Consider the following 27011-nt stretch of genomic DNA (forward strand, 5'->3'; position numbering starts at 1 on the left):
CTTTTTTGTTTAAACGAAATGCACCTTGCTGAAATCAAGTTATTGCAATACAACAAATTAAAAGCAATAAATATTGGTTTAGCAGCTGCGTAGAATAGTAGGATGAAAATTGGAGTTCGGCTGATGCAATCATCTGGACAAATGACCTTTGGGGGTAACTTGCATAATTTAAGAATGCGGACAATATATAACTTGAAAAATAATTTTATCTCAAACACTTAATACTTGAAACAGCTGTCATATCATATAAGGAACACTTACAACGGAAAAACAAGCCAAATAGAATCAGTATGTTCCTTTGATTAAAATAACTATTAATGCACTAATTTTCTCCTCGCAATGATATTGTGTGACGTCAGTGTATATGTCATTTGTCTTCGCGACCTCACGGCAGTTTCATACGAACAGAATGAATCAGTCGAATGTAAGTTAATACGAGTGCCCAAAATTCTCGATGTATCGTGCTAACGAAGTGATGGAATCGTCGATTGAAAATATAATTTGTGACAACATTTCATCTTGCAAATTTTGTCAGCTTTTCAACGCCCGACAGTTCAAACATTTGGACGAGTATCACGAACGCAGGTCTGGACCTTGGCAGACGAAAAGGAAACTTCAGCCCGCCATCTGGTTGCCAACTCAGGAGCGCCAACCACCCACTGAAGTCATCCGCGATCTCGGAATTCCTGGTGTGTGGGACAGTCTTATGGACAGAAACGTTTTGACAGTCGGAAATATTGTTCATTGTTCTGATTGTGTCTGATGATTTATTTTACTTTTGGTGTTCTACAAAAGGTGATGAAAGCGGCTCATGGCTCCCCGCCTCTAACCCGATCAAACCGGCATCAGAGTAACAGCTCATACAATCATCGCACGAAAACCTGTTCAGGGTCGAAAGCACCCAGCGGAAAGATGATGATGCCACCAATTCTTCGTTTGGATAGTACGGGAGAAACCACATCATACGACAGACCTGTCCAAAGTATGGGTTATCAGAGGACAAACACCTGTCGTCAAGGGGCGTCACTGGGTGCGGCAAGCGGCAAGAACAGTTTGTTCGGAAAACTAATATCTCACATAGCTCCCCAGCCAAGTACATCTTCAGATTTTTTGGATCAGTCTCGAATTAAGAACGGGCTGTTTGTCTTGGACGAACTGTTGAATAGTAAACAAACTTTTGACAGTGCGGCAATGGCAGGAAAACCTTCACACGTGAAGATGGCGCAAAACAAATTTACACACTCTGATCGGTATGGTCAGTGGGGGACCATGTGTCCGAGTTACCCGATCTTACCACGTGGGGTATTTCCGTGTCACGTCTTCAATGCTTTACAGTCACACAGAGATCCGCTGACCATGTGGGGCGCCTCTTCCGGTCACTTTGTTTTCAGCTGCGGCGTGCCTTCATTCGAAAACCCGGTGGCGGAGAAAGAAAAATCAGCACCTCTTGTCAGCTCGTTGCTGGATGCTTGTTCGAAGTGTTCAACTGAAAGCTCGAACTCACCTCCTCCAAAAATGTTTAAAAGTGTTTTTCACAGTTCCCTGAACAGTGAGTGCAACGGTGACACTAAGTACAGAGGTAACGTTTCTGTTCAAAATCAGACATGTGGTAGTCCAGTTGACACGGCATGTGGTTCCTCAACAGCCAACGAAGCTGCACACAGTGATGCTCAGATAAATACTGTGATTGAAACCCAAAATGATCCTCAGTGTTGTGCAATGAAAAATGGTGAAGAACAGCAGGAACAGGTTAGTTTGAATCCACCAAGGTGCACAAATATTTCCAATACAAATTCTTGTAGTGTTGAAAATGTCCATTCAGTGGTTGAAAATCAAAGTGAGTGTGAGTTGATACAAGATGGAGTTCATGTTGATGGCATTCTTGAGAGAGATGAATCAAATTTTGATACAGTGTCTACAGAAGTTGTAGATGAAACAGTCATTGGTGAAAATGAATTTTACCCAGGATTTAGTGAAACAGACTACCAAGAACTGATGCAATTCCTTAATGAATCTTGTTTGGACCCACAAGAATCAGAAAAGGCCCAAAAAAGTCCAGACAAGGTTGATGTTGGTATACAAGTAGAAACTGAGCACTACATTGAGCCAGGGTGTGAAGGAGCAGAATGCATGGAGATCCTTATGGAGAAGAATTTTTATAGACCAGTTGTTGAATGCGACTGTCCAAGGACTCACCGCTTCTGTATCCAGTGGACAAGGATTTGGAGAAGGCCAGAGAGAAAAAAAGAGCAGGTCCTTGAAAATACCCGGGTGGATGTGCAAAAGAATAATGAAGACAGGAAAACAGACAAACAGGAAGATCAGCAAGACACTGAAAATACTCAAGCAAGCAATGATCGGGACAAGGAAGGAATCTGGGACACAGATGACAATGAAGATCACGCTAACTCTGAAACTGCTCAGGGAGGTAACGCCAATGAGCATGAAGAAATATGGGAGTGTTTCTTGGGGAACGACTTTTCTCTGACAAACTTGATGTCAACTTCAAACAAGCAAACCAGTCAGAAGGAGGTGGACCCAGATGAACCTGACGAGGAGCGGCGTGTTCCCAAGCACTGCCCAGCTGCCACAAAAAGATGGTGCCAGGCTTATTCTTCAGTTCCGTCCACTGCTGAACGTGTGTGCAAGGTAAACAAAAGTAATTTTGAATTGAGCTGGGTTTTTTTCTTTTTGATAGTACACAAAATGAGTATATTAATTAGTATGGATTAGCCTTGTGTATATTTGTCTGAAAATCCCTATTTTTAGTTAATATAAATTTTGTAGCATTAAAATTTTTTTTTATTTTTATAAATATGCATGCTTGCTTTTAATCGTTATTATGAAGAAGATTTTAAAAGCACATACAGAAACACTACATTTCTCAAATGACCAGCCAAAACAGCCAACCAACCAAGCAAAACTGATAACTTATTCTTCCATCTTGATATAGTGAAAAATTAACAAATATCAATTGTTCCTCTGTACAGGTGTGGTTTGCGTGTGGCGTAGTTTTTTCTTACATCTGGATACAATGAATAAATGATAACTGATAACAATTGTTCCTCTATGTGGCATAGTTAATTCTTCCATCTTGATACAATAAATAAGCAATGACTGATAATAACTGTTCCTCTGTGCAGGTGCGGTTTGAGTGTGGCATAGTTAATTCTTCCATCTTGATACAATGAATAAGCAATGACTGATAACTGTTCCTCTGTGCAGGTGCGGTTTGAGTGTGGCATAGTTAATTCTTCCATCTTGATACAATGAATAAGCAATGACTGATAACTGTTCCTCTGTGCAGGTGCAGTTTGAGTGTGGCGAGGGCAAAGACATTGTGTACGAGTACGAGAGGGGCGAAGACGAAACCTTGACCGTGATGGAAATCCAGAAAGCTCGAGACTTGACCAGACAGCACCAGGGGAACGCTGCCAAACTGCTACAGAAGACATGTGCGGATGGTGACCTTGGTGAGGAATCCCTTGAAACAGATGGGGATGACGGTGTAGATGGGTCAGCTACAGAGGATGTGGAGGAGCTGGATGCTGACACCATTCTGGTGCTGGTCCTGGAAGACAGTGACTCCGACGACAGCGATTGTGAGGAAGATTCATCAGGCTCTGAAGATGAAGAGGACGGGGATGATAGTGATGATGAATTTATTGTGTTTGAATGAATCATGCAAACTGAGCATTCCGGCAGAGAATAGCTTTCTGGTGGTTTTGTGCCATTGGTTCATTTTATTCAGCCAAGAATCTGTAAAAGTCCCAAACCCTTATTTTGTAGAACATGGGGTGTGTGCATTCAGTTTTAGCCTTGGTTTTAAATTTATGTAGAGGCCGGTTACCAGTGCCCAAGTTTGTTAAACACAGTAGGGGTAAGGATTGAGACATTTGGAAATATAACTTATTGGAATTAGTGAATTTTCAAACCTAACACAATTTCTGTGACTGAGCAATATTTCATATGTTACTGGAACAGATATCACATATAAGGTTAAGGTTTGAAACACCTCTACCCGTCTTGACCATTAACTGATTAAGAGACAGAGTTTAAAGGATTAGTCAGGTTACAGTTAAGCTGTGTTCAAGCTGATGCAATGCTGAATTCTGATGAAATGCTGGCACCTTAGTTAATCATCTAGTTACTGACTGTACATAGCTGATTAATGACTAAACTTAGCTGTCAGTAGTACTATATGCTTGAGCGCACCCCCATGAGTATAATGTAACTGAATGGCTGATCGATTGTGTGATCATGTAGAAATCCTGTGTGGTGAGAACTTGGCTGTAGTGTAGCTGTCCATGTTCATACATAAAAACCCAGAAAGGTTTTGCTGTCATGTGCATTTCACAGGTGCTTGAGGCAGCTACTATGACATGCTTGTCAAAGTGTGCATGTAATTTATTGTGGTAAAACATGGCAGTGGGGTGAATGGTCAAGTGATGCAGTGTGTGTGGTCAGTATTACTTAATGGTTTGTGAGGTGTTCTGACGTGTGACTGGTATTGTCAGTGAGTGAACCTGATTTATATAGGGCGTAAAAAAATAAGAAAAAGAATCCATACTTAATGTTGTGTGTTTACAGTGCCACTCACACAGAGATAAAAAAAGGGAAAACAAACTGCACAGCACACAACGCAGACAGGCACACACACACACACACATGCACACATACATGCACACACACACATACACATACATACACACACACACGCACACACACACACACACCAGTTTCTGCCCAGCTTGCACTGCCTGCCAACTTGCAGGCAGGTTGGGGGAAGGTGTACTGATTGTGAACATGGTACTGCATAGTCTCTTTCAGTTCATGTCATTGAGTCGTATGATGATGTCAGTTTGAATGGTCATTTGTGTTGCTGCCTCGTCTTTTTTCATTCTGTTCTTGTGTCCAGAATTTGTGTATTTTTTGCATCTTCTGAATTTTTATTATTGATATTACTTTGTAGGTCAGTTTAAAAGTTCAATATGAATGAAGTTATTTAAGTCAATTATATACATATCTATATATATTCTTATGTCCAGTTCTGATATATCACGGTATTTAACAATTGCATGAACTTATAATGATTGGTTTTTAAAAAAAATCTGCTTTACCTACTTCCGGGAAGGTTATCGGACGTAGTACTTCGTTTTCTCCGCACAGGCGGATGGTAGTTTGCACAGGACAGGAATGTCAGACCCCTGCCGGAGTCTGCACTAGTTGGGTCACGTTAAGTATGTCATTTAAACGTAATTTTAGATAGAAAATTTCCTTTTATCTCTGGGTTTTTTTTTCTGTTTAAAATTTTTTTTTTTTTTTTATCTTCAGGACGTTTGGAATCCAATAGCTAGTTAAGGGCTGGGGTGGGAATTGTGAAAATAACATGTTGAAACAAATAGGATAGAGAAAAATATGTAGCTTATCAAAACTTGTGTATGCAGAAAATGAGCAAAAGAAGAGACATGTCAACTGAGAAACCCAATGTGTCTCAATATGAAATCTGAAAGAACACCAGTTTCTGGATGATATTGAACATGGGTGGTGGAACTGTTTGTTGTTTTACTGGCTTACAGCACAGTGCATGTTTAGAGTTACTTCTCTGCTTACATCAGAAGTCACTTGAAACTAGTTGGAGGCTCTGTTTTTGTTGTTTGCTTTGTCAGTTTGTGTCAAAAAAAAAAAAAGAGACAAAGATAAGGGACTGCCAGTCATGGATAGGGTTATTATTTAGTGCCAGTGAGTGATTGTCATATGGTGTGCAGTCAGTTATTTGGTCATATAATTGTATTTTAGTGCCGTTGACATATGTTATATAGTCAGTTATTCACTTATTGGTCATATATAGTGCCTTTGACATATGTGGTCAGTTATTTACTTAGTTTTGACACATTCAGATTTTTTTTTTTCTCTTTAGTGACCAAGAAAAGGTTGTGTGTTTGGCTGTAGTGTTAATTTTACTATATTTCTGGAAGCAGAAAGAAAAGAAAGGATTGAAAAGATATAGTTTGCTATTCAGAGCAAGCAGAAGAGGTGGAGAATAACATACATATCAAAATATTTTCAACATTTTTTTATGGCACTCAGAGCTATTTCTCTTCTTTTTTTGTTTTTTTGTTTTTTGGTCTATTCAAATTTTTTGTCGGTTGATATTTTGTTCTAGATACCTTTCCCCTTGTAAGGGAAGTAGATAGCGGAGTCTTTGTGACCAGGATGATGTTCTGTACTGGCAGCCGTTACTTCTGATCCATGACGTTTCTGCACAAAGGCAGCAGACGTGAGATCAGCCACTGAGTCTGGTCAGATGTGTCGCTCTGCTGCTGGCCAACCTGATCATTTTGTGTTCCACCTCGCTTTGTAGTGTCTGATGTTTGTGCTGAAAATGGTGAGGGTGAGATACTTTCTTTTGTGTATGATGTGGTGTTTTTTTTTGTGTGTGGTTTATTTTCTGTTTTAGATCGTGTTTGTGTAGCATTGGTAGTTTGTTTTTTTGTTTACTGTATTGGTTTGGGGATTTTTTTGCTTACTGTAGCTGTTGACATGTGTTGTTTGCTTAATACAAGGAAAGATAAACATGTCTAGTATTGTTAACATTGGGATGGTCTGTCAACACAACCACAGTCCAGATTGGTAATGGCATGATCTGTACATGTTTTCTCTTGTGCTCAGGATTTTCTTTGATTTGGTTTTTAAACTGTTTTGGCATTCTGGGTGTGTAGCAGTGTGAATGAGTGTGTACTTGATGCCGCATGTGTGTGTTGATGTTCCAGTGTGCCGGTTGTGAATATCAGTCAGATTTTCTGAGCATCTGCTTTGTGCTTTCCAGTTAGTGGTAAGCATTACAGAGAAAGCAAGCATGTCACTACATGTGTGTGTGTGTGTGTGTGTGTGTGTGTGACAGAATATGTGTGCATGTAATGAAAATAACTCCTTAGTATTGACACCATGTGCCTTGCCAAAGCTCAAACAGGGTTATTCTCATCTCAGGATTTTTAGACATAATTGGCAATAAATATTTTCTGTTCACCTTTTCTGTTGTGTTCTGTTTTTTCTTTTCCTTTTTTTCAGGGGTTGGTGACTTTTTTTTTCTCCATGATGAGCTGTAATTTTTTTCTTGTCCTGGTTTTATGTATTTTCCTCCTTTTTGCTTGAAAATAAGTTGCATTCATTTTGTCTTTCAAATTATGTTGAATACATTGGGCATACTGGTATGCTTATTCAATTTATTGTACTGTTTTCATGCATTCCGGTCCATTTTTCTACAAACATACATTGTGAGCATTTACAAATTGGTTGTTGCTTTGTTGTATGCACTGTTTTCCTTTGTTGGACTGGAAAAGTAGTGAGACGAACACTTGAAGCAGCAACTAATTGTCAGTTCCTAATGTGCCACTTCTGATTGAAGTTGTATGTTTGATAGTTGTGTCTATGACCATCAGATCAGCAGCGGAGGCCATTGATGGGCTAGAATTTGATTATAGTGGAGAGTGTCTTGCCCAAGTTACATCCCCAGTTTTGGTCGAGAGGGCTTGCAAGTTACAGCCCCACTGTGGCGTTCAGTCAGTGTTGGGATGGTCCTCAAAGGTGAACTAGCCCCCACAGCTGCAGCCTTATAGTGCAGTTTTTAACTCACTCAGTACGGCCAGTCCTCTCCTCTACACAGACCCCTCGGATGTCCAGTGGGTGTCTGAATGACCCGACCTTTAGCTTCCGTCATCAGAACTGTGGTATTCTTTGTCAACATTCACCTCTTCAGTATGAGCGTTCTGTTTGCAATATTTTGATGATGGTAATTGGGATGAAACGCTGTTAACGTCGTCTCTTTCGCCGTTCGTATGGAGAGAGTTAAAGACTTATTATCCACAGAATAGAAAATTACTTTCTCACAAAATACATGGCCTGCTCCATGTTGACTGCTCCATTATGTATCCAGTAAGAGATGATGTACGACTGTGGACATGAGTGTCGAAAAACCAGTGATATTACCAAAGAGCTCTAATGGTCAAGGTCACCCCCCAGTGACCAAAGTCTCAGTGTATGGTCTCTGAAGGGTGAGCCATAGTCATTGTCAATCAAAATGTAGAGTCCAGTGAATTATCCCCTGGTGCTGTGTGACCATTTCTCAACAGATAACCATGCTTCTTGTGCTCATTTTTCCAAAGTTTGAAAAGTGCAGCAGTTTGAGTATATACGTGGTAATTAAGGCTTGGTGACTGGCTGTATGTTACAATGTTGGTATATGAATGAAAGACATGTTTGCATTAGAGTTATTACTAATTTTAGGAATAAAAGATCTTAGTTTTGCCAGAAGTGTTAGCATAAGGAGACATCAGTATAAGAACAAGAGGGGTTACCAGTATAATGAGAGATAGATATTTATGCAAAGCAAATGTGTAAAGCTTGCACTTTAATGCTTTTTTTAATCTATGCAGTTTGTTTGGCCACATGCTTAAAAGTGAAAAAAACAACAACTGGAGATGTTTTTATTTAAATTCAGAATAGCAACGGAAGGAAGAGTTTTACAAAGAAAAAATATGTTGTCATGTGTAAACTACTGTGCCTCCAAACCAGTGAATTGTGTGGTCTTTGTGTAACTGTCATTTGGAAAGTGTGTTGTTGAATATAAAACAGTGATGTATTTGAGCAGATGAATGTGTGTACATACTGTATGCAATCCTTCCCATGCTGAAGAATGACCTACCTGACAGTCTTTCAAAACTGGAAGTGTTGCCAATGTTGATGAGTTGTGATACAGTCACTGGCACAAGAAAACTGAATAATTATTGATTTTGTTGTTTTGTTTTCAAGAACACTGTCCCCAAATCGGTTTGTGCGTTTGTCAGAGTGTACCAGTGAAAAGATTGTTGAAGGGGGGAAGGGGTGGTCTTGTCTGATTCTTATTCCATGCATCATGGGAGAAGGGACAGCGTTGTCATGTAAGCTACATTCCTCCGTGCTCACATCATCTGTTCCTGTGGAACAGCATCATTTTAAAATCAGAATGGTTGGGGGAGAGATGGTATGGCAAATAAAAGATATGAAATAATACAGGTGGTTTGTGTTCCTCTTGAGAAAAGCAGAGATAGTGATGTGTGGTGACATCTCTCCCTGTCCTGTCTTTCTGGTGTCTTGATTGGTGGTTTGTGTTTCACGACTAATCCACTTACCTGTACAACACAACCGTTCTTGACCAGATATTGAATGTTTTTATGAGTTACTTAAAACTTTCCTTCTCTTTCCACCATTTTGTTTCTGCTATCAACTCACTTGATCAAGTTATTGTTAAAACAACACGCAACCAACTTGCATCAAATTAAAATTGGAAATGGATACATTTTATGGCATCATACACCCAGGCAACTTGTAGCATTTGCATAAAAATACATACATTTTATGGCGTCATAAACCCAGGCAAATTTTATAATTTCAAGCAACAGGTTGTATCACCAGGATACATTTTTCAAACGTACAAATAAAACTAAAAATCCAGGCCGGTCATTAACACGAAAAATATCAGATAATAAAAACATAACCCTCGATGCAAGGTGTGTCAGTTACAAAAGGAAACCACCATGCTGGGTGATTAACATCCAAAAACACATCAGATACTAAAAATGACCATTGATGCAAGTTGTGTTGATGTTGCAAATGAAAGCAGCACATTTCTGTGAACAGAAAGTGACCAGGTTCAGGCTGATGCAACATCCATTCCACTCCTGAAAGTGGGTCAAGCAGGCAGGCCCACAGCCCAGCCATTGACCGTGGGTGGTTGGTAAACCTGGGTCATGTGCTTTGCCAACTGATCAGCGTCAGGGAGATAGGAACAACTGCGCATTAAACTAAGCACAGTGTACACACACACTGTTGTGTGCTGGAGTATTGACGCTAGGTTGGTGTCTAAGGGTGAGGTGTGTGGTGGATCTACACAAGTACAGGCATGATTACAGTGTGAACAAACATGGGTAGTGGTGGGTGTTGATTTTGGGGAATGACACCCCTGGCGCTCAGATCCTTACCCACGCCTCCGGGTTCAAAACAAAATTGGCAGGGGGCAGGTAAAGGGTTTTTTTTCAGAAAGAGTTGAATCAGAAGAAGAACATAAAAGCATATTATAAGCTCAGCCAACCGTGAAAATCACTGCAGGGGTTTCGCAATAAAGGGAGTTTGTTGTGGGTTTTTTTAATAGTTTTTTTTTTTTTTAGGCTGCATGTTTATATAATCACCTCTCATGCTTAACTATGCATTCATTTACCTTCAAATGGCTAGACTGTTGTGATGTTGTCAGAGCTGAGTTATACATATAAGTTAAAAAACTGATCGGGTACGTTTTTCATGTGCCTGTACTGGACACATTTGCCTTTAGAACATTCTGAAGTGAACGTCATTTTTAGAAATTTGAAACTCCCCCTTTTTTTTTTCTCCTAAAAAACTGACTAGACTTTTAAACTGAGTAGACATTTTGAAACTACTTTGCTGTTTCTCCACAAACTTTATAACTATCGGTACAATTGTGATTGTTTCTGTCAAGTAAAACAGATTTACAAGTGAAGAACTCTAATTCCTATAAAAAGATTCTTCAAGAGATCAAACAAGCAGGAAATTCAGAACACTTCATTGTGATATTTTAGTTCTGTTGGGAGCAGGGGGAAAGAGTAAACTCGCACTGTTAATTCATAAAACACACAAGATTTTTTTTTATATAAGTATGTGATTAGTAATACAAATTTATGGACTCAGGCTGGCTTCGAACAACTGTGACAATTGGGGCACACAGATTTACGTCACAAGAAACTGGTCATGAGAATATGATTCATCTGTTGACAGCAGCAGTCTCTTCAACATCTGTGACCTGTCTTAACAGGTGTGTGTATGTGTGAGATTAAGTGCTTACGCTGTATTCACCAGCCAAACACCAGCTCCATCAAGGTAATCCAATCAAATATGTACACATGTCACAAAATCAGTGTCACCATGATGGTTAGAAAAAAACGGCAGGGGTTTCCAGCCAGTGGGTAGTGTCAGGATTAAATGCTAGAGGCTTCACATGTGCATGGAATATACCTGTACACACATGCACTCTTTCATTCTTTCACATACACCTGTCTTTCCAATTACACACACAAGGCATGTATGTATCTATAAATCCACATCATTTTTATTTACAGAGTACCGGTAGTTTTTCTACTGTGAAGACTGACCTACCGATCTCACAATGTGAACATATCTACCTGAAATGTACACTGCAAGTCGACGGGCGCCATAGCCGAATGGTTAAAGCGTTGGACTTTCGACCTGAGGGTCCCGGGTTCGAATCACGGTGACGGCGCCTGGTGGGTAAAGGGTGGAGATTTTTACGATCTTCCAGGTCAACACATGTGCAGACCTGCTAGTGCCTGAACCCCTTCGTGTGTATACGCAAGCATAAGATCAAATACGCACGTTAAAGATCCTATAACCAAGTTTGCGTTCGGTGGGTTATGGAAACAAGAACATACCCAGCATGCACACCCCCGAAAGCAGAGTATGGCTGCCTATATGGCAGAAGAAGAAGAAGTACACTGCAAGTCTTCATTCTGACAGGCTGATCATTGTACAAAATGCGTTACTGTCTTCAATGAAATGATCCTATGAAGACCAGTCACCGGCTTCTTATTAACATTTTGTGTGTGTGTTTAAATTTGATCAACAACACTACAGTAGATTATCTGCATGTCAGAATGGAATGTGTGTGTGTGTGTGTGTGTGTGTAAGTGTGTGTGAGTGTGTGTGTGCACACTCGTGTGTGTGTAGTGTTCTGTTATGTGTTGGGGTACGGAATTTTATGCGAGATATTGAGCTGTGTATATGGTTTGTATAGAAATGCAATTTCAATGCAGAAACCCACATGCACAGTTCATGTTCATGTCTTGAACAATAGAGTAAGACATTTAATTCATATTGTTATGAATGTGCATTCAAAGAAATAGAAAATCTCTATAATCAAACAGCATAAGCATGTGATTTTGCGATTTCAAATACATGATCCAGATATCTAAATCACAAACTTGATAGAGATGTCAGACATTCTAAAATCATCAAACTTCAGCGAAAGTGCACCAGTAAAAGACAATGTGAGGACTTTACACTGAAGAACACAAAAGGACTGTAAACACAGTCATGTTCAACACAAACAATTTTTCTTCTTCTCCTTCTCGTTCAACCAATGGGCACACCAGTCTCAGCGAAGCAGGCAGCTCCAATGCACTTGTTCTTAGAGAGCAAGAGAGTTCTGTTTTCTTTGCTGCCCCATCATCAGTGACATGACCCCAAGGTTCCCCTTTCCTGACTCACCCACACATAGCAACATCCACAGTCATCAGTGACATGACTTCAAGGTTCCCCTTTCCTGACTCACCCACACACAGCAACATCCACAGTCATCAGTGACATGACACCAAGGTTCCCCTTTCCTGACTCACCCACACACAGCAACATCCACAGTCATCAGTGACATGACCATAAGGTTCCCCTTTCCTGACTCACCCACACACAGCAACATCCAGTCATCAGTAACAATCCCAGCAGTAGACAGGGAGCCATTGACACAACTAGGTCACCAGAAGGCCACACAGAGATCCTCCATTGTTGCTTAATCACTCTGTCTCCCTGAGAAAAGCACGCTCTTGTTGAGCACAGGTAAAGCGCTCTCTTGCCAGCTTTTAACCATTCTAATCTAATAGTTCTTGAAACACTAAGTCTGACTGCATCACTAGGGGTTTGATGCCTGCAACCTGGGAGCATGGTGACATGATATCTACCACCTGTCCTGACTCTGTGTATAATAGAGGTAGAAAACACCTACAAAAACCTTATCTTTTATAAGCATGAGAGGGAGAGAGAGGGAGATAAAGAGAGAGAGAGAGAGAGAGCAAACACACAAGCTCACACCCAGACGTACACAGACAGAACAAACAGCAAGAAACACACACATGGACTGTACACAGGCAGGTGAAGAAGGAAGCACAGGTGAACATCGTTGAGGGATTCAGGTCCTCACCAAGTGATGGTTGATCCACTGCCTTCTGACCTGACCCTCACTGGGCAACAGCCCGGGGAATCAGGGCACGTCCACTTGTACTTCAGTGTGTATGTCGTGTTTCTGTTCTTTACATTCCAAACAGGGCAAACAGATTAAATTTGTTTGAATCTTTTTCCTACGAAATCTGGGCATTTCCACTTTGTGGTTCAATGTGCATGTCTTGTTATTGCACTCTTCACATCCCAAGAGGCAAAAAGATTAATTTTCTTTTTAATCTTTGACAGAACAAAAATTTCCTTGTCGGTGCATCGTGTTCTCAAACAGCATGTCACCGACACAGTGTCGCAGGTTTGTCAAAAGTGATCTGCGTCATGATTTATAACGTTAGCAAGAGCACTGAAATCACCACAGCCCTCGTGTAAATGTTAGGCTGAAGCTAAAGTCATCAGGTACAAGACGGCTGTATCAAATGCTGATGTGCACTGCTTGGTATGCAAGAGTTCTTCTCTCAGGAAATCTGACGAAATGATACCCTTGTATGTATTTCATTGTAAATCAGTTTGACATAATCATACACTTCATTGTTCTGAAATATGTTAGACCAATATGACTCACTGAGATCTTTCTATTCACAAATACATATACATGTTTTAAGATAAAATCTTCTGTGTGTGTGTGTGTGTGTGTGTGTGTGTGTGTGTGTGTTTGTGTGTGTGCATGTGTGTGTTTATATACAGGATTAGTAAAAGCAACTGCAGCCAGTAGCAGAACGAACTTGCCACAGACGACTCCTAAGTGAGTCAGTCCAGTTCAGTTTCTCAAGAAGGTGTCACTGCATTCCAATGGACTAATCCACATACGCCACACCACATCTTCTAGGCAGAAGTCTGACCAGCAGCAGTAACCAAAGTCAGTCACTGCTGGCACAACGTCACTTGCTGCCTGACACTGGCACTTGGTCACGTGACAGCTGTCCCACGTCATTGTGTGTTGGCCAGTGACGGAGCCTGGTAGTCGGCCAGCTCTTCGTAGTGTCGCTTTGTGGACAGGAGCTGGACCTCCAGTCTGTCCATACCCTCCTCCAGGGTGCCCGGGCAGGACAGCTCCACGTTGTAATTGTTGGCCTGGGTGGAAAACACACGGCATGGCATCAAACAGGCTGCTTTTCCAACACTTACATCACTTCATGTATACAACAATTTACTGTGTAGTATGGCCTGTGTCTCTTCTTCTTCTTCCTTTGTGGACGGCAACTCCCACGTTCACTCGTATGTATACGAGTTGGCTTTAACGTGTATGACCGTTTTTACCCCACCATGCAGGCAGCCATACTCCGTTTTCGGGGGTGTGCATGCTGGGTATGTACTTGTTTCCATAACCCACCAAACGCTGACATGGATTACAGGATCTTTAACGTGCGTACTTGATCTTCTGCTTGCGTATACACATGAAGGGGGTTCAGGCACAAGCAGGTCTGCACATATGTTGACTGGGAGACTGGAAAAATCTCCACCCTTTACCCACCAGGCGCTGTTACTGAGATTCAAACCCAGCAACCTCACATTGAAAGTCCAGTGCTTTAACCACTGGGCTATTGTGCCCATTGGCCTGTTTCAAAACACAGAGTATGGATAACAGGTTGCTTTTCCAACACTCATGACAATCCATGTAACCAACAGTTCATTCTGCATTGTGGCCTGTTTCAAAACACAGAGTATGGATAACAGGTTGCTTTTCCAACACTCATGTCAATCCATGTATCCAACAGTTCATTGTGTGATGTGGCCTGTTAGTTAACACAGAGTCTAAACAGGCTGCTTTTCCAACACTTACATCACTGCAGTTCTGAAAATCACCTCACTTTCTGGAAATGACACAACTAAAACAAAATTCTTCACAGTCCTGTGGACGCTTTGTACAGACAGAACATGAAGACCACACTGTCTGACAGAGAGGGCAGTGTCAACATACAAAGGCTATACCAATGAAATAAAGGAGGGAAACGACCGCTAATAAATAGAGGGCAGTGTCAACATACAAAGGCTATACCAATGAAATAAAGGAGGGAAACGACCGCTAATAAATAGAGGGCAATGTCAACATACAAAGGCTATACCAATGAAATAAAGGAGGGAAACGACCGCTAATAAATAGAGAGGGCAGTGTCAACATACAAAGGCTATACCAATGAAATAAAGGAGGGAAAGGACCGCTAATAAATAGAGGGCAGTGTCAACATACAAAGGCTATACCAATGAAATAAAGGAGGGAAACGACCGCTAATAAATAGAGAGGGCAGTGTCAACATACAAAGGCTATACCAATGAAATAAAGGAGGGAAACGACCGCTAATAAATAGAGAGGGCAGTGTCAACATACAAAGGCTATACCAATGAAATAAAGGAGGGAAACGACCGCTAATAAATAGAGGGCAATGTCAACATACAAAGGCTATACCAATGAAATAAAGGAGGGAAACGACCGCTAATAAATAGAGAGGGCAGTGTCAACATACAAAGGCTATACCAATGAAATAAAGGAGGGAAACGACCGCTAATAAATAGAGAGGGCAGTGTCAACATACAAAGGCTATACCAATGAAATAAAGGAGGGAAACGACCGCTAATAAATAGAGGGCAGTGTCAACATACAAAGGCTATACCAATGAAATAAAGGAGGGAAACGACCGCTAATAAATAGAGGGCAGTGTCAACATACAAAGGCTATACCAATGAAATAAAGGAGGGAAACGACCGCTAATAAATAGAGAGGGCAGTGTCAACATACAAAGGCTATACCAATGAAATAAAGGAGGGAAACGACCGCTAATAAATAGAGAGGGCAGTGTCAACATACAAAGGCTATACCAATGAAATAAAGGAGGGAAACGACCGCTAATAAATAGAGAGGGCAGTGTCAACATACAAAGGCTATACCAATGAAATAAAGGAGGGAAACGACCGCTAATAAATAGAGAGGGCAGTGTCAACATACAAAGGCTATACCAATGAAATAAAGGAGGGAAACGACCGCTAATAAATAGAGGGCAGTGTCAACATACAAAGGCTATACCAATGAAATAAAGGAGGGAAACGACCGCTAATAAATAGAGGGCAGTGTCAACATACAAAGGCTATACCAATTAAATAAAGGAGGGAAACGACCGCTAATAAATAGAGAGGGCAGTGTCAACATACAAAGGCTATACCAATGAAATAAAGGAGGGAAACGACCGCTAATAAATAGACAGGGCAGTGTCAACATACAAAGGCTATACCAATGAAATAAAGGAGGGAAACGACCGCTAATAAATAGAGGGCAGTGTCAACATACAAAGGCTATACCAATGAAATAAAGGAGGGAAACGACCGCTAATAAATAGAGGGCAGTGTCAACATACAAAGGCTATACCAATGAAATAAAGGAGGGAAACGACCGCTAATAAATAGAGAGGGCAGTGTCAACATACAAAGGCTATACCAATGAAATAAAGGAGGGAAACGACCGCTAATAAATAGAGGGCAGTGTCAACATACAAAGGCTATACCAATGAAATAAAGGAGGGAAACGACCGCTAATAAATAGAGGGCAGTGTCAACATACAAAGGCTATACCAATGAAATAAAGGAGGGAAACGACCGCTAATAAATAGAGAGGGCAGTGTCAACATACAAAGGCTATACCAATGAAATAAAGGAGGGAAACGACCGCTAATAAATAGAGAGGGCAGTGTCAACATACAAAGGCTATACCAATGAAATAAAGGAGGGAAACGACCGCTAATAAATAGAGGGCAGTGTCAACATACAAAGGCTATACCAATGAAATAAAGGAGGGAAACGACCGCTAATAAATAGAGAGGGCAGTGTCAACATACAAAGGCTATACCAATGAAATAAAGGAGGGAAACGACCGCTAATAAATAGAGGGCAGTGTCAACATACAAAGGCTATACCAATGAAATAAAGGAGGGAAACGACCGCTAATAAATAGAGGGCAGTGTCAACATACAAAGGCTATACCAATGAAATAAAGGAGGGAAACGACCGCTAATAAATAGAGAGGGCAGTGTCAACATACAAAGGCTATACCAATGAAATAAAGGAGGGAAACGACCGCTAATAAATAGAGGGCAGTGTCAACATACAAAGGCTATACCAATGAAATAAAGGAGGGAAACGACCGCTAATAAATAGAGGGCAGTGTCAACATACAAAGGCTATACCAATGAAATAAAGGAGGGAAACGACCGCTAATAAATAGAGGGCAGTGTCAACATACAAAGGCTATACCAATGAAATAAAGGAGGGAAACGACCGCTAATAAATAGAGAGGGCAGTGTCAACATACAAAGGCTATACCAATGAAATAAAGGAGGGAAACGACCGCTAATAAATAGAGGGCAGTGTCAACATACAAAGGCTATACCAATGAAATAAAGGAGGGAAACGACCGCTAATAAATAGAGAGGGCAGTGTCAACATACAAAGGCTATACCAATGAAATAAAGGAGGGAAACGACCGCTAATAAATAGACAGGGCAGTGTCAACATACAAAGGCTATACCAATGAAATAAAGGAGGGAAACGACCGCTAATAAATAGACAGGGCAGTGTCAACATACAAAGGCTATACCAATGAAATAAAGGAGGGAAACGACCGCTAATAAATAGAGGGCAGTGTCAACATACAAAGGCTATACCAATGAAATAAAGGAGGGAAACGACCGCTAATAAATAGAGGGCAGTGTCAACATACAAAGGCTATACCAATGAAATAAAGGAGGGAAACGACCGCTAATAAATAGACAGGGCAGTGTCAACATACAAAGGCTATACCAATGAAATAAAGGAGGGAAACGACCGCTAATAAATAGACAGGGCAGTGTCAACATACAAAGGCTATACCAATGAAATAAAGGAGGGAAACGACTGATAATAAATTTGACAAGCTGCTTGAAAAACAGTTTATGTCCAGATATGATGCCTTCAAGACTTGATTAATTATTTGAATGCAATAAACCCTACCATTTTCTATTTTTAGGTTAATACAAACAGGTGGTTTATTATGTTGACATGCAACAAATACATGGAAAGTGCAGTCAAGACAGTCTGTCAATATATATATTTTTTCCCCCTTTCTCTCTTTTTCAACTCTTTCACCATCACAGGCAACGTTAGTCGTCATCAAGGGGTCATGTTAAATGGATTGGTTTCTTTACACTGTAACAAAGCTTTACAGCTGCAGCACAACAGGAAGTGGACTGATCTCCCCCCTTCAATCGAGTTTGCAGTGAACAAGTCCACCATGTTGTTTTGACATGAACTAAATCACGTGACTCAGAATGCTGAGTCTAAAACATTTGGCACTGGGAAGTATTTTTCACACAGGAACCTAGCAGAGAAAGAGTTAAACTGCACAACAAAATTTTATCGCACTGACTAAAAAAACTAATGAAATATTACTGAATGCAGAAACAGGTAAAAAAAACAAAAAATCAGACACAAGTTCAGAAGTCCAGCATAATCCCACACAGACTTCTGGAAACTTCTTCTTCTTCTGCGTTCGTGGGCTGCAACTCCCACGTTCACTCGTATGTACAAGAGTGGGCTTTTACGTGTATGACCTTTTTTACCCTGCCATGTAGGCAGCCATACTCCGCTTTCAGGTGTGTGCATGCTGGGTATTTACTTGTTTCCATAACCCACCGAACGCTGACATGGATTACAGGATCTTTAACGTGCGTATTTGATCTTTTGCTTGCGTGTACACACGAAGGGGGTTCAGGCACTAGCAGGTCTGCACATATGTTGACCTAGGAGATCGGAAAAATCTCCACCCTTTACCCACCAGGCGCCGTCACTGAGATTCGAACCTGGGACCCTCAGATTGAAAGTCCAACGCTTTAACCATTCGGCTATTGCGCCCGTCTCTGGAAACGATGTTCATGAAAATTCCCAGACACACTGGCACCTGTCTGTTGGGTCTGACTTCCCAAGGAAACAGTTCCCTGGGGGGAAAGCTCACCAGCTGCAGCGTGGCCAGAAAGAGGCGGCAGATCTGGAAGATGGGCTTGCCGCTGACGATGCGCCTGAAGGACGTCTTCTGGTTTCTCTGCATGCCCTCTATCACGTTGCTGCCGTACTTGTGGATGTCAAAGGACTCTCTCTGCTCCTGAGCACCAGGAAACACACAACAGCACTGCTATGGTCAGATGAAAAGAATTTCTGAAAAATTATACAGCACTATAATACAAGGAGAAGCAATCTCAAAGCGCTTCACAAATAGGAAATTTTCTGTCTAAAATTACGTTTAAATAACATACTTACCGTGACCCAACTAGTGCAGACTCCAGCAGGGGTCTGACATTCCTGTCCTGTGCAAACTACTATCCGCCTATGCGGAGAAAACGAAACTACGGCCGAAACTACTTCCCGGAAGTAGGTAACCTCCCCTTTGTCCCGCTGGCTAGCACCCTCTTTTGAATCCAATACTTTAAAATATCGATTAAGCACATGAGATGAAACAGATACATATAAAAGGGTAATAAAAGCACACTTATTAATATCATAAAAGCACTCTTTACAAAACCCACAAAGTAACATACACTCAGAGCAACAACTGTGTCACTCCAGCACATATAAACAGAAACCTTAGTAAACAGCTAAGAGCAACTGCAGTTAGAATGTATGGCCTTTAAGGCGATGAAAACCAAAGGATGTTGTGATGATGACATAACAGGTTTCTCTATAGTTACCACAGGCTTTCTCATTCACTCACATCTGCACTGAGCTGAAAAAAAACAAAAACATCCATGATATTTTTCAAAGCTAAAAAATATTGGCACAGGGTAATATATTTTAACCCCTTTTGAAGAGAATCAAAATATCATGCAGTGATCACCCCTATGCCCTGACAACCTGAAGCGAGAGAATCTGAGCGGGCTGGTTCGAATCACAGCTCAGCTGCCCGGATATTTTCTCCCCCTCCACTAGACCTTGAGTGGTGGTCTGGATGCTAGTCATTCGGATGAGACGATAAACTGAGGTCACGTGTGCTAGCATGCACTTAGCGCATGTAAAAGAACCCACGGCAACAAAAGGGTTGCTCCTGGCAAAATTCTATAGAAAAATCCACTTCGGTAGGAAAAACAAATAAAACTGCACACAGGAAAAAATACAAAAAAATGGGTGGCGCTGTAGTGTAGCGACGTGCTCTCCCTGGGGAGAGCAGCCCGAATTTCACACAGAGAAATCTGTTGTGATAAAAAGAGAAATACAAATACAAATACCTCACCTCCTCCTGTAGTCTGGGATTAATCTTCTCCTCCCACTCTGCCACACGTTTGGACAGCTCCGAAATCTGAGCAAACTTGGCCGCCTGGGCCAGGAAGTTTTCCTGTCAACAGCAACAGCAACACAAAGCCATCATGTCCACACCCATCCTTTCATTGGCAGCAAGGAGAAGGATGGAGCGATCAGTAAAGATTTCTGTCACCTTCAAACAAGCATCAAGACTGACGATACTTTCCTGGGATAGTTTTCCAACCTTACCTCCGACAAAATGGTCTTATTCTATTTGCTTTCAGTGCACTCTTTGCCCTCTACCCTTGTCTTAACGTTTGGAGACATTCTCTAACCTTGCTGTCAGTGCACTGTTTGCCCTCTATCCTTGTCTTAACATGTGGAGACATTCTCTAACCTTGCTTTCAGTGCACTGTTTGCCCTCTACCTTGTCTTAACGTTTGGAGACATTCTCTAACCTTGCTTTCAGTGCACTCTTTGCCCTCTACCCTTGTCTCAACGTCTGGAGACATTCTCTAACCTTGCTTTCAGTGCACTGTTTGCCCTCTATCCTTGTCTTAACATGTGGAGACATTCTCTAACCTTGCTTTCAGTGCACTGTTTGCCCTCTATCCTTGTCTTAACGTCTGGAGACATTCTCTAACCTTGCTTTCAGTGCACTGTTTGCCCTCTACCCTTGTCTTAACGTTTGGAGACATTCTCTAACCTTGCTGTCAGTGCACTGTTTGCCCTCTATCCTTGTCTTAACATGTGGAGACATTCTCTAACCTTGCTTTCAGTGCACTGTTTGCCCTCTATCCTTGTCTTAATGTTTGGAGACATTCTCTAACCTTGCTGTCAGTGCACTGTTTGCCCTCTATCCTTGTCTTAACATGTGGAGACATTCTCTAACCTTGCTTTCAGTGCACTGTTTGCCCTCTATCCTTGTCTTAACGTTTGGAGACATTCTCTAACCTTGCTTTCAGTGCACTGTTTGCCCTCTACCCTTGTCTTAACATGTGGAGACATTCTCTAACCTTGCTTTCAGTGCACTGTTTGCCCTCTATCCTTGTCTTAACGTTTGGAGACATTCTCTAACCTTGCTTTCAGTGCACTGTTTGCCCTCTATCCTTGTCTTAACGTTTGGAGACATTCTCTAACCTTGCTTTCAGTGCACTGTTTGCCCTCTATCCTTGTCTTAACGTTTGGAGACATTCTCTAACCTTGCTGTCAGTGCACTCTTTGCCCTCTAATCCTTGTCTTAACGTTTGGCGACATTGTCTAACCACACATGCCAACCACAAAAATCTTACCCTCAGAAACGGATGATGTAAACCTCAGGAGCACACTGAAATTGTCAAGTATTTTCAGGACCACACTGCATTCTTACAAACGTGAATCTGTCACTTACAGGTATGCACAGGAATGCCAGGTTCACTCTCCATCTTATTTCTTCATTAATAATGATAATAATAATAATTTAATGTTTCAATTGACAGAGCACCTTTCTATGTACAACACGCTCAGTTGCGCTCTACAATGTAATAAATCAATGTTAAAAATATGCATTCAGTTTCACACATTCGCTTGCAACAGCCAGCCACCTTCTCAAACGAGCAAACTGTCTCTTAACTTCCGCTCCTCTGCAGCCAGGTATGGACTTGTGTGCATGCGCACACTGTGATGCTGATTGTGGAGAGAGGAACAGGGAAAGCAGTGATAATTATTCAAGGCACGGGTAGGGTGGGGGAGGTGATGGAGTTTGGTTTAAAATCACAACTGTGGATAGACGTTAAACAAAAGAACGAAAAGATAATTCAAGGCACGGGTAGGGTGGGGGGAGGTGATGGAGTTTGGTTTAAAATCACAACTGTGGATAGACGTTAAACAAAAGAACGAAAAGATAATTCAAGGCACGGGTAGGGTGGGGGGAGGTGATGGAGTTTGGTTTAAAATCACAACTGTGGATAGACGTTAAACAAAAGAACGAAAAGATAATTCAAGGCACGGGGAGGGTGGGGGAGGTGATGGAGTCTGGTTTAAAATCACAACTGTGGATAGATGTTAAACAAAAGAACGAAAAGATAATTCAAGGCACGGGGAGGGTGGGGGAGGTGATGGAGTCTGGTTTAAAATCACAACTGTGGATAGATGTTAAACAAAAGAACGAAAAGATAATTCAAGGCACGGGGAGGGTGGGGGAGGTGATGGAGTCTGGTTTAAAATCACAACTGTGGATAGATGTTAAACAAAAGAACGAAAAGATAATTCAAGGCACGGGGAGGGTGGGGGAGGTGATGGAGTCTGGTTTAAAATCACAACTGTGGATAGACGTTAAACAAAAGAACGAAAAGATAATTCAAGGCACGGGTAGGGTGGGGGGAGGTGATGGAGTCTGGTTTAAAATCACAACTGTGGATAGACGTTAAACAAAAGAACGAAAAGATAATTCAAGGCACGGGTAGGGTGGGGGGAGGTGATGGAGTCTGGTTTAAAATCACAACTGTGGATAGACGTTAAACAAAAGAACGAAAAGATAATTCAAGGCACGGGGAGGGTGGGGGAGGTGATGGAGTCTGGTTTAAAATCACAACTGTGGATAGACGTTAAACAAAAGAACGAACAAACACTGAGTTACAGCTTCCTATCCACCCTCATGCTGGTCCTCTCAACGATAAAGTTGCCTTCATTTGTTTTTTTCCCCCCACTTTGTAACACACGATCCACAGCTATGACATAAATAATGATTTTCCAAGTCAGAAAGGTACAGGGTAAGAGGAAGGCTGTGACTCACCACATGCTGCCTGACCACGTCCTCATAAGTACTGCCAGTACTGCCTGAAGAACCTGTGTGACATGGCAAATGTACGTCATTTGTTATAACAACTACTTCACACAGCGTGTGTGTGTGTGTGTGTGTGTGTGTGTGTGCACGCATGCATGTGTGTTTCAGTTTCAGTTTCAGTTTCTCAAGGAGGCGTCACTGCGTTCGAACAAATCCATACACGCTACACCACATCTGTTGAGCAGATGCCTGACCAGCAGCATAACCCAACGCGCTTAGTCAGGCCTTGAGTGCATGCTTACATATTTGTGTACCTATGAAAGTGGATTTCATTTTACGTAATTTCGCCAGAGGACAACACTCTCGTTGCCATGGGTTCTTTTTCAGTGCGCAAAGTGCGGGCTGCACACGGGACCTCGGTTTATCGTCTCATCCGAAAGACTAGACGCTCAGTTTGATTTTCCAGTCAAACTTAGGAGAAAGGGCGAGAGCGGGATTCGAACCCACACCCTCACGGACTCTCTGTATTGGCAGCTGAGCGTCTTAACCATTCTGCCACCTTCTTCCTGCATGTGTGTGAGTATGTGTATGTGTCTGTTCATGTGCGTGCTCAAATGTGTGGCATGCGCATGCCCATGTATGTGTGTGTGTCTGTGGTTGTGCACACGCATGATTGTGTATGTATGTGTGTGTGTGTGTGTGTGTGTCTGCATGACATAGTCCTGGTTTAATATCTTGTTACCACAGCATGTTTGTTTTAAACACAGAAGTTCTACATGTGTTTCGCACGATTTGGAAATAGTGATTCATAGTGTTACTAAAAGAAATACAAATAATATCTTATTTTACGTGTGAAAGATCAACCTGCTGCATTTTATGACTTTCATGCTTTTTCTCAGCTTACCATGTGGTACTTTTTGACCTTTTGGATGGGTCATTGCCATGTTCAGGTGTGGGGGAGGGACTTTGCTGAGTGTGATGTGTAAACGACAAGCCTTTTGAATGCACACATAAATTCCAGTTGGATTTATGAAGATGCACTGTGTTGTGTTGTGTTGTGTTGTGTTGTGTTGTGTTGTACATACGTACCCATAAAAAACTGCATAACAGAATACAAACAACAATAATGCCACCAATACCATCACCAATAAAATTTTAAAAAAAGGTAAAAGAACAGGACATCATTGCTAATGAAACAGTTGTGGGCAACTGGGCAGAACAAAAATATCAACCTTCCAAATCAAACCCAAACCAGAAAACCAGATCGGGCTGATGAGGAAAAAAACAATGGCAACAACACCAACATGACTCCCAGTAACAATAACAACAACATACAGAAAACCTGACAGAGTTAATGAAGATAATAATAGCAACACCACCACCACCACCGCATAAACTGCCAATAACAATGATACTAATAAAGAAACAGAAAATCAAAGCAAACTGACGAACAAAATGCTGATGATAACACCTGGTCCAACCACGGGAAATACCAATGACAATAATAACAAGGAGGAGGAAGAAACCCAACAACACACCCTGCTGAAGAATGAAACAGAGGTAACAAAAATACCACAACCACTACCAACAATGATACCAATAAACACACAGAAAACCAGGCACAGCTGATGAACAAAATAATGATAACACCACCACCACACATTAAGAATGATAATAATAAAGGAACAGACAGTCAAACAGAACTGATGAACAAAATAATGATAGTAACACACCACCACAACAACTACCAAAAACATTTAGAATGATAATAAAGGAACAGACAGTCAAACAGAACTGATGAACAAAATAATGATAGTAACACCACCACCACAACAACTACCAAAAACATTTAGAATGATAATAAAGGAACAGACAGTCAAACAGAACTGATGAACAAAATAATGATAGTAACACCACCACCACAACAACTACCAAAAACATTAAGAATGATAATAATAAAGGAACAGACAGTCAAACAGAACTGATGAACAAAATAATGATAGCAACACCACCACCACAACAACTACCAAAAACATTAAGAATGATAATAATAAAGGAACAGACAGTCAAACAGAACTGATGAACAAAATAATGATAGCAACACCACCACCACAACAACTACCAAAAACATTAAGAATGATAATAATAAAGGAACAGACAGTCAAACAACTGATGAACAAAATAATGATAGTAACACCACCACCACAACTACCAAAAACATTAAGAATGATAATAAAGGAACAGACAGTCAAACAGAACTGATGAACAAAATAATGATAGTAACACCACCACCACAACAACTACCAAAAACATTAAGAATGATAATAATAAAGGAACAGACAGTCAAACAGAACTGATGAACAAAATAATGATAGTAACACCACCACCACAACAACTACCAAAAACATTAAGAATGATAATAAAGGAACAGACAGTCAAACAACTGATGAACAAAATAATGATAGTAACACCACCACCACAACGACTACCAAAAACATTAAGAATGATAATAAAGGAACAGACAGTCAAACAGAACTGATGAACAAAATAATGATAGTAACACCAGCACCACAACTACCAAAAACATTATAATAATAAAGGAACAGACAGTCAAACAACTAATGAACAAAATAATGATAGTAACACCACCACCACAACTACTACCAAAAACATTAAGAATGATAACAATAAACAGACAATCAAACAACTGATGAACAAAATAATGATAGTAACACCAGCACCACAACTACCAAAAACATTATAATAATAAAGGAACAGACAGTCAAACAACTAATGAACAAAATAATGATAGTAACACCACCACCACAATGACAACCAATAATGACAATAAAGAACCATAAAATAACATTATCTATTTTATCATGTTACGAAAGTAAAAACACCCTTGCAAATTAATTGTCACTATAGTACTCTGCAACAGCTTATTGTGTTAATGGTGCATTTCATCAACAGTGAAATGTATGAACTGTGCAAAATACTGATAATAATGATGATGATGATGTTTCAATATGAGATACATAACCTTCCATTCAAGGGACAAAACGAGCAAACAGAAAAAAGAAAAAAAGAAGAAAAAAGGAAAAAGAAGAAAGAAAAAAAGACTGAGCTGATGAGAAAAAAGATAAGACTACCACAACTACTTCAAGATTCAAAAACTTTATTACTCAAGGATAAAGATTTTAGGCATCGCCCAGTCTTCCAATCTGTCCTTGTGACAACAATAATAACAACAACATTAACGATAACGACACAACAAATAATAATTTTGTTAACACTGCTACATCTACTGCTGCTACAACGAAGAATGATCACCATCATCATCATTAACATGGTAGAAAGCAACAAAACGACAAAACGCACGACAACGACAACCGTGAAGAAAGAGAAAAAAACAGACCCAGAGAGTTGATGAACTCCCCTCCACAGGCCTCGATGGGAGCGAAGACGTTGTCGTCCAGCTGTAGCTCTAGAGGTTCAAAGTGATCCCCCTCCGCGTCGCCATCTGAAAACACAGCACCCTTTACCACTGATTCCTCTTCTGTCTTGACTCAGTGCTGCCACTTAGCTACTCTGACTTTCCCCACAGATGACCCTCAGTACTGACACTTAGCTACACTGACACTTAGCTACCCTGACTTTCCCCACAGACGACCCTCAGTACTGACACTTAGCTACACTGACACTTAGCTACTCTGACTTTCCCCACAGACGACCCTCAGTACTGACACTTAGCTACACTGACACTTAGCTACCCTGACTTTCCCCACAGACGACCCTCAGTACTGACACTTAGCTACACTGACACTTAGCTACCCTGACTTTCCCCATAGATGACCCTCAGTACTGACACTTAGCTACCCTGACTTTCCCCATAGATGACCCTCAGTACTGACACTTAGCT

General features: G+C 41.0%; 2 protein-coding genes across 2 annotated transcripts in view; one reads left to right on the top strand and one right to left on the bottom strand.

Moving 5' to 3' along the window:
* The first annotated feature begins 381 nt into the window (after window positions 1–381).
* On the top strand, window positions 382–9051 carry LOC143286702 (uncharacterized). The gene is made up of 2 exons (XM_076594378.1): window positions 382–2649; window positions 3308–9051. The coding sequence occupies exons 1-2, from the start codon at window positions 763–765 to the stop codon at window positions 3677–3679; spliced, it is 2259 nt and encodes a 752-aa protein (XP_076450493.1). The 5' UTR covers window positions 382–762; the 3' UTR covers window positions 3680–9051.
* A 2187-nt stretch (window positions 9052–11238) lies between these two features.
* The window catches only part of LOC143286638 (condensin-2 complex subunit H2-like), a 31900-nt gene continuing 16127 nt past the window's right edge, over window positions 11239–27011 (bottom strand). Inside the window, exons 15-19 of the mRNA XM_076594275.1 lie at window positions 26508–26612; window positions 23099–23151; window positions 20318–20419; window positions 19049–19195; window positions 11239–14145 (exon numbers count right to left, since the gene is read on the bottom strand). Coding sequence (XP_076450390.1) covers window positions 14002–14145; window positions 19049–19195; window positions 20318–20419; window positions 23099–23151; window positions 26508–26612 — 551 coding nt within the window. The 3' untranslated portion in view covers window positions 11239–14001. The remainder of the gene's footprint in view (window positions 14146–19048; window positions 19196–20317; window positions 20420–23098; window positions 23152–26507; window positions 26613–27011) is intronic.

The sequence above is a fragment of the Babylonia areolata genome, chromosome 10 (genome assembly GCF_041734735.1).
Source record: "Babylonia areolata isolate BAREFJ2019XMU chromosome 10, ASM4173473v1, whole genome shotgun sequence".
NCBI classification, from domain to species: Eukaryota; Metazoa; Mollusca; class Gastropoda; order Neogastropoda; family Buccinidae; genus Babylonia; species Babylonia areolata.